The sequence below is a fragment of the Arctopsyche grandis genome, chromosome 2, assembly GCF_051622035.1.
Source record: "Arctopsyche grandis isolate Sample6627 chromosome 2, ASM5162203v2, whole genome shotgun sequence".
NCBI classification, from domain to species: Eukaryota; Metazoa; Arthropoda; class Insecta; order Trichoptera; family Hydropsychidae; genus Arctopsyche; species Arctopsyche grandis.
The window spans coordinates 10640947-10654973 of NC_135356.1; the positions used below are offsets into that span (position 1 = coordinate 10640947).

Consider the following 14027-nt stretch of genomic DNA (forward strand, 5'->3'; position numbering starts at 1 on the left):
GTAAATTTTTTCTAGAATGTTTAAATACAATATTCACCCAAATTGAAAGTCCACATTATTGTTTATTTTTTAATTGTTATAAATATGTACTTATTTTTTTAATATATCAATAACTTATTGTATCGTTCTAGCTGAAACTATCCAACGTATGTTGGCAAATTTGCCACCTAAAAGAGCGTCTCGTCAAATTCACGATCTCTCATCTCCGAAGCCTAAAAGTAATTCGCAGAGTGAAAGGAAACAGCAAACTTCTCAACAAATTCACAATTCTAAGTCGAATTTGAAATTAAATAAAATCATGAACGGTAGTTTAATCACTGCTGTGAAAACTAGCTTAGGGAAGAAAGTCAGAAGATTAACCCGATCTGTGAGCAGTATGTACTTTCCAGATTTGGAAGATTCAAACGTAGAAGATTCGACTAATAGTGTATCAACAGTTGAAAATTCTGATAAAGAACTTTTGAATGAAGCAGTGGAAGAAATTAGCCAAGAAAAAGATCTTACATTTAGTAGTGATAATGAATTGGATATTAAAGATAAAACTTCTGAAGAAGCGGTTGAACATGAAAATACTGATTCGAATAATACAGAGTGTTTGACAAATAATGTAGCTAGTGTAAAAACAGATGAAAAGGTCCAAAGGAGTCGAGGGGGCATTTTAAAAAATGATGCTATAAATGAAGATATTGATCCAGAGGAAACTATTATGAATATTTCGCAAAAGTCTTTGAGGCGAAAAACTGTTGTCAGCAGTAAAATTATTAATATGCCTCTAAGAAGAGTACCAAAAATCAAAAAAATATTGCAGAGTGATAATGTACAGGACAAACCCGACAACGACATGTCAACTGATATATCTGAACCTGACGCCGAAGTGAAAAATTCACTCTTGCCTAAGAATAAAAAGAACAAAAAGAAAGTTTTGGGATTCCCTTTGAAATGGATAGGAAATAAAAAAGTTCATTTTGCTAAGTCCAAAAAGAGCTTGAAGAAGAAAAATAAAATTGACGAAATTTTCACAGATGATGATAGTAAAAAGTTACAAGAGAATCTTGCAAGTCAAGATGAAACAAAAACCACGACTCACGAGAAAGATTCAAGCACCAATGATGCGAATGATATTCAAAAGAATATTCTATCAGAAAATAATCACCCACTCGTAAAAACTTGCGTTACTTCCGGAGCAACAGACTCCACCGCAGTCGAATATTCGAAAGTTAGCACTGACGAAGATGAAAACTTATCTAAACCCAACACAAGTATACCAGAAATGAATATAACAGACGTTGCATGCGAATCTACAATCGTAGCTTCAAACATTTCCATCGTTAAATGCAGTAATTTTAAATGTACCGATGGAAATTTTTCCAATTCCAACAGTAACATTTGCAACAAAGAATCTGACAAAAGTAATATTCAATTGCCATCTGGCATTGACTATAAAAATAAGCCTGGGAAAATATTCAACAACGATGTAGTACTTCGAAATGCTAAATCTGAAGATTTTTCTCTCGGGAATGTACTCTACAACAAAACCCTGGCTAAAAATGTAGATGAAACAGTAAATGAACCTATCAGGAGTTCCGATAATGCATATTGCGTCCGAAGCGCCAATATAGATAAACCACCATTAACTTATGACATGTTTCAACTTTATACAAGCATTAAGCAGTCTCAAGCCAATAGTTACATTAACATCGGTCAAAACGTCCCTAATCTTGAAGTTCCAATATCTTCAGATCAGACAATAGATCATGCTAATACAGAATGTTCAACGTCTAAAACACCCATAAAAAATAAACAACCAAAATCAAAACGGGGATTGAATGATTGTATTGCAATGTTGAAAGGCAAGCTAGTAGAAAAAACAAATATATTTACAGAAGCACCTAGATCTACGTCGGTAATCTATAAGAGTGTTTATAATAATAACAATGATGTTCAACAACCACTAGATTTATCAGGACGTATACCGCAACCAGAAGATTTGTCAATGAAGACAGCGAATTCTGCAGCACGTATACCAGCTGCCTTACCAACTCCTGTTGCCAGCAAAACCATTACTCCACCAAAGCCCGTAGCAAAACCAATTTATGATCCAATTTTGAAAATTCCGCAATATCAATTAAGTTCCGCTAATCAACCAACTACTAGACCTGTCAATGTGGACTTAAAAAATGTACGCACAGAAGTTGTCAAAAAGAACACGAGCGATTTTTCGATTCCATCTTTGCTGTCTCCGGATAAAAAAATTCCTCGCAACTTAGAAATGCAGGTTAGGACTGAAATCGCCGCTATTCCCAAAACCCTTGCTAACTCAATTGAAAAATTGTCAGTTCATCAACGTGAAGAAATCGTGAACGCTCTGCCTAAAGCTCTTGCTAAAGCTGTAGAAATTCAATTATTGAAGAATAGTATTACTGCAAACACAACACCTCAGCACACAAAGGCACCAGATGGTAAACAGATGAAACAGCACTTTATTGAAGATATACTATCAACTGGAAAAAGCTTTACCAAAAACACAGATAATCCAAAAATCTGTGAAAACAAAAAGGAGGTTTCCCAAGAAAAAGTAAACATCGAGACAACTCCTGCCAAGATAACACATTTGACCCACGATAACGTAAAGATATTGAAGCAACATTCTGAATTTCACGATGTCAATACTGATCTGTTCTTGATAGATCCAGTTACCGGAATTATAACCGAAAGAAATTCAAATAAAAAAGAAATATGTGATAAAATCAAAAAGCTCATAGAAGCTCCAGAAAAGCTACAAGCTCCTGTAATCTCTAATATATCGAATATTATAATAGATTTAACAAAAGGTGTTGAAGACCACACCGAAGAACCTCCAAGTGTAATCGCCATTGAAAAACCTTTAGAAACTGCTGCTGTAACACACGCAAATAATGAAGATTCCTTATTAAACACTTCTAAAGACAGTACTGCAAGTGTTTTTGAAGAACAAGAATCGACCAGTTTCAAATCCGTGTATGCAACATCGGTCAGCGACAAATTAAATCAGAATATAACAGACAACACATATGAAGATTCTCTTAAAGTAAACGACGAACAAGAATCAAGCAATATTTTGGAATCTCAACCTTTCAGCGAGCATATAGTGCTCAACGGAGTTTATGTTGAAAGTACAACATCGTCTATTAAAGAGTCTGACTTGAATTCACCCATCAACGATTGTCCAGAAACTGTTGTTCAAGCACCAATTGAGCATTCCTTAGAGCCTGCGATCCAACAAGATGAAGTCAGTAGCACACAACATTCTGTGATTGATGACAGCTCTAATTCATTTCCTCTGGAATCTGTTTGTAGTAAAGAGAACGAAATTACAAACTCTGAAAATATACTCACTAAATTGAATGAAAGGGTTAAGGTAGAGATGAGTGTAAAACCGCCACCCAAAGGTAAGCGTTTAAAAAATCAACTTACAAATAACTTTTCATTGAGTGTCAATAAGGAAGTGGTGGAAAAAGGAAGTCAGCTGAATACCATTAAAAAGTGGTCTAAGAGAAAATCCAACAAAACCATTCCGAATGCAAAAAAGGAATCGCTTCAAATATTAGAAGAGCCGACAACCAAAATTAATCATGAGATATCGTCGAGCAACAAACAAAAATCAAAACAGAAAAATACAGATACAAAATCGCAAACCAAATCAAACATTGACAATTCAGAAGATTTAAAAACCGAGGACAAAAAGTTAAATAATGAGATCCAGGACCTCACTGCTTTGGGCAAGTTCCCTATTTTTCCTGCTTCAAATATTCCTTTTGACTATAGTGAAAAGATTGTAATTAATGAACCTGAAAATGTACAACAGCTATCCCTAAATCTTATCGATCAAAACATAATATCTGAATTTGCTCTAACACCGACTAACGTAAGTGAATTAAAAACAGACGATGATACTGAAATAATGGAGGATACTAATGTACTTATTCCTACTAAAGATAGTTTTCAAGAAGACGATTTGATATTAAATGATCAAAATAAAATCAAAACCAAGCTAAGAGCAATCGATAAAAAATTACCTCAAAAGAATATTATAGAAGCGTATACTAATGCTGAATCTATAGAATCGAGTATTTTGACTGGCGAAGTTGGCAAAACTAATCACAGCCAATATCCTATTGCGCGCTCAGATTGCATCCAAATTGAAGAAATTGCCAGGGATTGCATTGCACCAATAAATAATACTATTTTGTCTGCGAACGAGGAATCTGATGATGATATTTGTTTAGCTGAAATGGCTAAGAAAAGACTCAAAAATTCAAAACCGACATGTGGACAACAGACAATTGAAAATCCACCTGAAGACGTACAATCCATTCCACCAACAGTAATCGAATTAAAACATGATATGATTGAAAACACTGTTGAACAAGAAATCGTTCCAGTTACCGTGTCTTTGAATGAAATAGTTCCTGAAAATCCTTTGGAAGTAAATATTAACGTAAAACACAAGAAGAAGTCGAAATCGATCAGAAATAAAATCGTTAAAGATCAACAAGACACCGAAGATGCGAAAACAAATGCTAGATTAAAGACGAGATCCTTTACAAAAGCTGAAATTAAGGTTCAAAATACAAGTTCTGATGCAAGTGAACAGCCAATTTTCAACACATCTACAGAAAATGAAGAAAACTTAAGCGAGATCGTTAAGGTTGATATTGTAGATGAAAATATTGTGGCTAAAATAAGTTCTGACACTATTTCATCTAAAAAAAGTAAAACACCAAAACATGGAGAATCTAACAATTCAAAACATTCCAGTACACGAAAATCAAACAGACTTTCTTCTTTTTCGAAAGATGATTATTGCAACGAAAAAATTTCTAACATTAATAGTGTGGAATTGAGTGAAAATGGCCATCTAATTTTCAAAATGCACAAAGAAGATGATTCTTCTAAAATTCACGAAAACTCTTCAACAATTAATGAGAATGTAAGCAAATCAAAACATGTGCCATTGGTTGAAAATACAGTGGAAAATCTTGATTCTAATCTAAAACAAGACGGACAGCAAAGTTTTGACAGTAGTGTTCAGAATGTCACGATTAAGAGTTTTAAACAAAAGAAAACCAAATCACGAAAGAGATATTCTAGTGGGAGTAGTTCTGAAGATAAATTATTATGTACTTTGGTGTCTAAAGAACCACGAAATGTTTCGACTGATTTAAACTCAACAGATGATCCTGTTCCAAAAGCTAAAATTACAGATGAAGAAATAACCGATGTCGAAAATATTGCAGAAAAACCAAAAACCAATTCCCGTAAAAGTCCAAAATCTAAAATCAATAAGAAACGAAAAAATATAGCTCGTATTGAATCATCGGTCGTATCAGATTTGGAAAAAACTGATTCACTTGTTCCCGACCAAAATTTATCACAGCTAGAAAGTAATAACCAATTTACAGACAATTCTATTAATGAATATGAACCCGTTGGAGAAAAAATTACCGATACGTTACCTGCAGGTGATCAAGTCAGTGACAACACTGAAAAAGATATTTCTGAAGATGTCATTCCAAAAGTATCAATGGAAGAAGTCACCACACATCAGACACTTGTCACCGATACAATTAACATTAATTATAAAGATGAAACTACAAATGATAATATTTCAAAAGAACCCTCTGTTCTTGTAATGAATCAAAAATTAATACAAGATACCAGTATATCCGATTTCGAATCTCAGATTAACGACAGTATACCCCCAGAAAGTAGTTCGCATTCTCGCTTGGAGCTTAAACTAAATCTCAAGCTTCGTTCTAAAAAGAAGAAAAATAAAACACTTGTGAAAAATCATAATTACTCAAAGAAGAAAGCATCACTGTTAGTTGACACTGAGATTCCTGTTGACATTGACGAAGTTCAAGATAAAGGAGAAGCTATTGAAAACACTACCCATAATGATGTTTACGACGAAACTGCACTTGAGAATCTAAAGAGCAGTGAAAATTGCAAGCCTACTGACAGTTCTATGCATAATACAAAGTCTTATGAAGATAAAAGTGATACACAAGAAAATGTTGAAACTTTAGATTTTCCTCAAGCTTTTGCCGACGATAAAAAGAAGAATAAGAAGAAAAAAAGTCAAACAAATAAAACAAAAAATAACAACAAGCTATTAAATACCATCAAGAGGGAAGAGAAAAAGTTGTCTAAATTAAGAAATATTTCTGAATTTGAAAAATCTCCTTCAAGTGCTTTTAGTAGGAAAAGTAAGAAAAGTAATCATTCTGAATATATGCTGTTCGAAAACAAGGAAACCGATCACCAAAATTCGGCAATGGAGGAATCAAGTGATGATCCGTATAATTTTGTTTTAGAACAAACAGAAACTCCAAAATTATCATTTATCGGAAGCGCCAATAAATACGATACTAAAAAAAGAAAAAACAACAAGAAAGATGACATCCTGTCTTGTAAATTTGTTAATAAAATAAATAATTATGATGAAAATATAATCGACTTAAGTTCAACAGAAGAGATGAAAACTGATTCGTACAAAAGTAATGCAAAAGAAGATATTTCAACATCTGACGAAATACATCCGTTTGCATCCCACAGTGAAACTCCCATAGGGACGAATTTACTGACTAGTAGCTCTGATGATATTGAATTGATATCTACCGACAAAAGCATTATTAGCAGCAAAAGAAAAAAGGGCAAAGATAAAGTCGATAAACCAATTAGTTCGGAGTCCAATTTGCATTTGTACTTAAAAAGCCAAAATATTTGTGACATTGATGTTCCTGAAGTTTTGAAAGAAACAAATAAAGAGGAACAAAATGATTTACCTGAAACGACTATTTCAAAAAATAATAAAAAGTCAAAGAAAAAGCATAAACTTTCGAGTAATCGAATTAATTTAATTGAACCTACTGTTTCCATCAAAACTGCAAATGAAATTAAACCTCGTACTCGTAAAAAAATCGCAATTCCCGAGTCTTATTTTGATTTTTCAGTTTCAACACAAAAAACTGATAAAATACCTCTAAAACATTTATATATTTCTAGTGTCAGTGAAACTTCTGATACAGAAAGTGATTTTACAGAGAGAGAAAAAATAGTCAAAGATTGTCCGTTAACACCGAAAGAAAATATTTCAAATTCAGATGTAATTATAGTCGATGACGACGTTGACGATGTTCCTTCGCCTATTTCTAATTTTTTCAATAATGATGCCGAAATAGTTAGCCCTATCACAGTCGAAGAAGATCCCATTCAAAATGAAAATTTATTAAATCCTAATGTGGTAGAAAAGAAACTGGATATTCTAAAAGTTAAAAGTAAGACAAAAAAAGGTGCCAAAGATAATATCAGTGTTTGTCAAAATAAAATTAAAAAGAGTAGAAAACATCGAGTTTCACCCATAGAAGAAGATAAAGGTGAGTCAGCATCTCAAGAATGTTCACCATCAAGTTTGGACAAAACAACGAAAAATCAAGTAATGGATGTTTCAACTGCCATCCAAAATACATGCGACAACGATAATGTAATTTCTATTGTAACAAAAGCTGATTCAATCAAAAATGTTAGAATAACCAGTAGTGTTGTGAACATACACAATTCAGAACCGATAGTGATCGACGATGAAACAGATCCTTTGCTGAATTCTATTAGAGAAGAATCAAATGAATTGGACAAATCTGATCATTTGCCAATCTCCAAGCTTTCAAACGTTACCAAAATCAATTTGAACGAAGACAGCAATACCTCAACCGCTCATAATCAATTTTTAGAAAATTTCGATATGTTTTCCGAAAAACGTCCTCGAAAATCTACAATCTTAGCCATCAAAAAGATATCTCAAACATTTAAACTCGATTCGAGTGATACCGAAGACAAGAGCGAAAATCGAAATCGTCTCAAATCAAGACAAAGTAACAAACACCAGAAGAAGCACACGAAGAAGATTCATTTAGAATTACCGAGCCCCAACAATGACAATTCGAAAGTAGAAGAATCGATTGTAGATATAACGGAAAATTCAACCACGGATAAAACATTAATCCCCCAAGAGAAGCCACTGATCAGAGACATTTCTATGGCAGAATTACCACACGATGCGATAATATTAGATGAAAAGTTTGAAAAAGCTAAAGCAGACACTTATTGTTTAATATCGAAAAAACGTTTAGAAGATCTCATTAAACATAAAATGACATTATTGCAAATGTCAAAGTTAACAGAAATGGAAATCCAAGAAATAAAAAGTAAACAAGATAAAGTTATTGAACCTATTTCTGAAGTCCGTATCGACCCCGACTACACTCTTAAAGAATCGACTACCATCATTGACGAACAGAAAGACAAAGACGTTGATTTTTCGAGACATTTGATTATTGAAAATAATTCTGGACGGCCATATAAAAGTCTAGCTGAAAGGAAGAGCTTTGATCATGAATCTGCTCAAAATATCCCAGTACCAATAGAACCTGTTAGCGTGAACATTCCCAACACCGTATACAAACTAAATTCTGAAGATGAAAAGTCTTCTGTCATTCAGCCAACGCAAGAAATCGGAACAGCTCAATCTAGAAAGAAGCTCAGTTGTGATGAAGCACTATTTTTTGAATGCTGTAGCTTATTAAAAGAATCCGATGCATACCGCAAACACGTAAGGGAACCAGATGTGAACAAAGCGAGCCCGAAAATAATGGAAAAATCGGAAAATAACAAAACTTACGAGAAAACTAAACAAGGTTCAGTTTTAACATACGACTTATCGGTTAAGAGTGTGACTCGAGACGTCGAAACTATTACACAGCATTTACCACCTCCGCTGATCGACGAACAGACACAATTTAAAGACAACTTCGATGCTGCTGTATCGAAAGATTTGAACATTACCGATATATGCAAGACAAAGTATTCGAAAAAAGACAACAAGTCGATTTATAAATATGAAATTAGTGCTTTGTTAAACGATGACGAATCAAAACGGAAAGAGTCCAGTTCAAAATCCAAATCTGACTATCAGTTTTCAGCGACGCAACCGCATTCTTCAACTTCGTTTAATAATGACGATTCTTCACAAACGTATGACATGATTAAAGAAAACGAAGTCGATTCTTTATCCTCAAATAAAGACTTTTTGGAAGATCCAATAGAAACGAGTCCATATCGACTCGAATCTCTGATAATAAGATCAAATTCTAACGACTTTTCAGATAATGCCGATAGTGTTATGTCAAACAAAGACACTGGTTTGAGTAATAAAAGTATCAGAAACAAAAAAAATCAGTCTGAATCAAAACATAAAAGTTCAATGGAAAGTATTAAGAACGCTGAAAAGTCACCTATCCAGATTAAAAGCAGCACATATCGGGAAGCCGTGAAAAATGATGACTGCAGCAACTTCAAAAAGAAAGCTCATTCCGATCGAATCGAAACGCAAACGAAAGTGTCGAATGAAGATGGCGGCTTGAATTTCGTCGATTTAAATAAAAGCAATTCAAAGACGCCTGTATTGCCCAGTGAAGTGATTGAATTTGAGGATAAATTTGATAAAATTAAACGCAAAGCCAGAGAAAAAGCGCAAGCTGCACAAGAAGCATTGGCTGCTATCGTACCTGTGAACATCTATCCTAGATACAAAAAGAAAAATCATACCAAATTGCGGTAAGTGAATTTACTTTATATATTTATGTGTACAATATTAAATGTATAATAATTTTTTTAAATTTACTTCTAGAAAACAAACCAAATCATCTACGGATTCATCCACGAGGGATATAAAGATGTCAAAAAGTCGTCGAGTTTCCAAAAAGAAAGGTCGCTTCAGGGACTATCATAAATTTGCCAGCAAAAAAATATTGACGAAAGGCGCTTTGAAAGAATTCGATGGCATCAAAGTGTCCATTCCCACGCAGGAGATTAATTTAAATATTTTGGAAAATGCTAAACCTGGACTTCACGAATTAGCGGAGTATGCATTACAAGATGAAATCGTGACTAGCGATGCGATTGACGATTCCGAAAATCTAACGTCAAATGTCAAGAAAAATGCCGAAAGTGTTGATAAAAATCATAAAGACAAAAACGCATCACAAATGTCAGAATATCGAAGCTATTTACCAGATATTTATGAGTTTTTTGACGATGACGACGACGACGATGACATTCTCAGCAATTTGAAAATGGCTTCACCCTCGAATGCTAACTCTGCAGATAAAAAATCGGGATCAAACAAAAACAAAAATAACGATAACAACGAGAAGACTCCCACCGAAGTACAAAATGACGATTCACAAATATCAAGTCTCAGTTTCTCAGACAGGGATGATTTTATATACATGTCCGATGATTATACCGCAAATCAAAGCGAAGACGATACAAACATAAGTTCAAATTCGATTGATGTACTGTCAAACACTAATAAATCCAATAAGAAATTCAAAACGTCTAAAAACAAAAAGATTACAAAAAAGAGTGCCATAATGGGCAGAATATTCAAAAATAATGCTATTCGAAATGAACAGAAACCTGTAAATGAAGAAATCTCAGACCTTGCTCCTAAACTTTCACCCCTATATACACGCGCTAATATGGACCAGTTATTCGATAGTCTTTTGGAAAAGAGCTCAGCTTCAAACAACCGTAGTTCATCTAAAGGCAGCGATAAATACCCCGGCGAATTATCCGAAACTACTGAGTATTGTCGAGATGATAACACTTGCATTAAACTCGGCACTTTAACATCAGGCGTTATTTCCGATTTCGAGGATAGTGAAATCGATGAAAAGTCAAGATCCCCGATCAGAACAAATCAACGAAAAATTATGCCACGACTGAAGGCGAGATCATCGGACGATGAAACTGTAAATCTCTCCTCTAAAGAAGTTAGCGACATGATTCTAAATAAAGAAGACAGCGAAATGTGTCTCGAGACTTATGAAGACAATATCGGCGTTGCCAATCGCAAGTCGCAAAGAAAATGCACAACGGGAAAACAAAACGTGCTAGCCGAAAGTTGGAGCTCTGAATCCGACTATGAAGACTTCAGACAGTTCGAAGAATATTCGTCCGTTCCGAGGTCTCACAAACACCGCAGACCAAGACGTAGTAGACGACACCGTTTTCCGAGCGATCCAAAATCAGACCACCAACAAACCTACACGGATCGACACGGACATGACACCGATCGACACAGTCACGACATCGAACAAATCTCATCATTCTCCGGAAAGTCATTCAAAGCAATCATTGACGATTTGAACGACAAAAGCTGCGACGACGACAACGATGACTCCTTGATTGAGAAAGAATACAAAACCGGTGACGACATCTCTCTGAGGAAAGACAGCGACGTCGAAATGCCCAAACACTTCGAAGATGAATCGTCACAAATGAAAAAATCGCGCGTTAAGATGAAACGCCCCATGTTTAAGAATCGACGGGTGTCCTTCAACAACTTAAACAATTCCAGCAGCAACCACAAAGGTCAGAGTGGTCGCAGGCGGCGCAAGCAGTCACAGAAACCATTCGACTATGACGATGAATTTAAGCCGGCCAGAATCGCGGAGCCACTCACCACTCAAAAGCGCAACAAAAGGGCAGCTTCTGACATGCTGTATTACTGGTCGTCTTCAAGCGACGACGACGCGCCAAATGTCAACATAGACAACATGAACCGGGAGCCCGAACCCATAGAGCAACACGGTTGGATCGTCGGCGATTCCCACAAGAAGTTGGTGACGATGCTTGCACATGCCAAGGGTCGCAAATTAGATGATAATGCCACAGTTAAGGAGAAAAAGACCAGACTTCAAAATTGAACGCAAACGTGAGTACATTTTTTCTCAATCCGTTACAATAAAATATACATACATATATGGCGCAATTAATATATTTTTTCTTTATATTTTCCATTGCGTATTTGAAGTTTTTATCTTTTTATTGCGCGTGGCTGCGTTGTCGTTTTATTTAAGCAGAATTGGTTTTTATATTTTTGGTTTAACAATTTTGGATCTGCAACGATGTGTTCATACTCCCATCACATGCCCTAAATTCGTCTTTGAAATATGTTTTTTTTTTAACTTTTGACCCAATTTTATATTTGTATTTGTAATCAATCATACATATCCCGATATATGTACATACATACATCAATTTGTAGATTAAAGTTTGCATCGATTAACCTACATACATATAACAACCATTCTTATGGGAATTATTGTCACTACTGCTCATATTATATTTTATTTGTATTATAATTTGAATCAAATACACTTCCATATTATAAAAAAAAATAAAGTAAAAATTAAATATTATAATTGTTCGCAATAAATTGAGAGATACGTCAAAGGTGAAGTAGTTGATATTTCATATATGAGCCAGGTGAAGTTGCACATATCGTTTAGGATCCGGAATCTCGTTTCTTGTATGTTTTAAATTAAAGATAATCGTAATTAAAAAATCATTTATCAATATTTTTAAAATGAAAATATAATAAAGCACTTTTGTTTAAAAAAAATCATGTTGTATATTTGATTATATTACTTTTTAGGTGTATCACATGCTCCTGAAACTGCAACGGCGTAATTTAATTGATAACTGATAGTATATAAAAATTATATTACATATTAATCAACTGAATGAGAATTAATTTTTATAGTTTAATTTGATTTAATTGTAATGGAAGTAAAAGTAATTAAAAAAAAACTTTAAATAGAAGATTGACTTTATGTAAATTGTACATTTCTACAATAGTTTATTGTAATCTTAATATTTTATAGTATATAACTTTGATGTATTCAAGATTTTTCGTATTTAAAAATTTTGTGTAAACACATGCATATGCGTATTCTTTACACCCAAAAGTTTCATGTATTGTATGTATATAGTGACCCAGAAAAAATCTTTGAAATATTACCATGCGGTGCCTGTGTCACGAGCTCGAGGCCTACAGAAGCAAAGATGGCCAATTCTTGAAAGTTGAATGCTTCAATGAAATGAATTTTGATCTATTTGTGTTCAGTGTTATTAGTACGTAAAATCTATGTATTTTTGAAGAATTTTTTTGGGATACTAAGTTTATATTACACAAGTGTATTCATAGAGTACTTTTATTTTATCTGAATTGAAAGTGCAATTTAGTTTCTGCGTATTATGTTAATTATTCAATGTTTGCAGCGATCTTAGTAATAATTCCATAATACGTAAAACGACAGTCGTTATATGCATGTTCATATTTAAACAGGGCTTTGGAGTCAGTTAAAACAGTTCCGACTCTGGAATCAAAATCTGAAAATTTTCGCATAACTATAAACTCTACAAAAATCCAAAATCTTGACTCCAGAACCCTAGTATTAAAAGTGTATAGAGATGAGTGTAATGAATTCGGTATATTAAAAAAAATAAGTGTTCCGGAACGACTTGGTATGAAAGAAAAGATGCACTCATACTGATATTTATCAATTTAATTACACTTGTCCGCGTGCACCTTTATAATTTAATTAGATTTAATAACATTTTATTTGCTCCAAGTATTCATATATATATATATATATATATATATATATATATATATATATATATATATATATATATATATATATATATATAAATGAAATTTTGTTCATTATGGAAATTTTGTTCTCCCGTTTGTAATATTTAAACTGCACTTGAAATACATAGTCGAGTCTTTACTATAGTCTAATAAGTATATCGCTATATTATTTCGATAATCAAACGCATAAATTTTATTGATTTTACATCCAGTGACTTAGTGTTAAGTAAATGTCTGTTAAATTTTATCACCCTTAGCAAACCACCCTCACTAATTATCCCCATAAGTTTCTGACATGTTAATGAAACAAGTCAATTTAAATAAGATCTTGGTAAGATGTAAAATAAAATCTTGAAAAATGAAATCAGTATGCTATAATATTATATTATTTCTGTTTATATTTTGCGTTATATAGCATTAAATAATATTTAACATTCTATCAAAATAATATTTAATGAATAACTACTTTCAAATTGCATAATTA

At 33.5% G+C, this 14027-nt stretch overlaps 1 protein-coding gene across 1 annotated transcript in view; it reads left to right on the forward strand.

Moving 5' to 3' along the window:
• LOC143921931 (uncharacterized) overlaps positions 1-13415 on the forward strand; it is a 106752-nt gene extending 93337 nt beyond the window's left edge. Inside the window, exons 4-6 of the mRNA XM_077445255.1 lie at positions 132-9654; positions 9728-11818; positions 12542-13415. Coding sequence (XP_077301381.1) covers positions 132-9654; positions 9728-11810 — 11606 coding nt within the window. The 3' untranslated portion in view covers positions 11811-11818; positions 12542-13415. The remainder of the gene's footprint in view (positions 1-131; positions 9655-9727; positions 11819-12541) is intronic.
• The last annotated feature ends 612 nt before the right edge of the window (positions 13416-14027 follow it).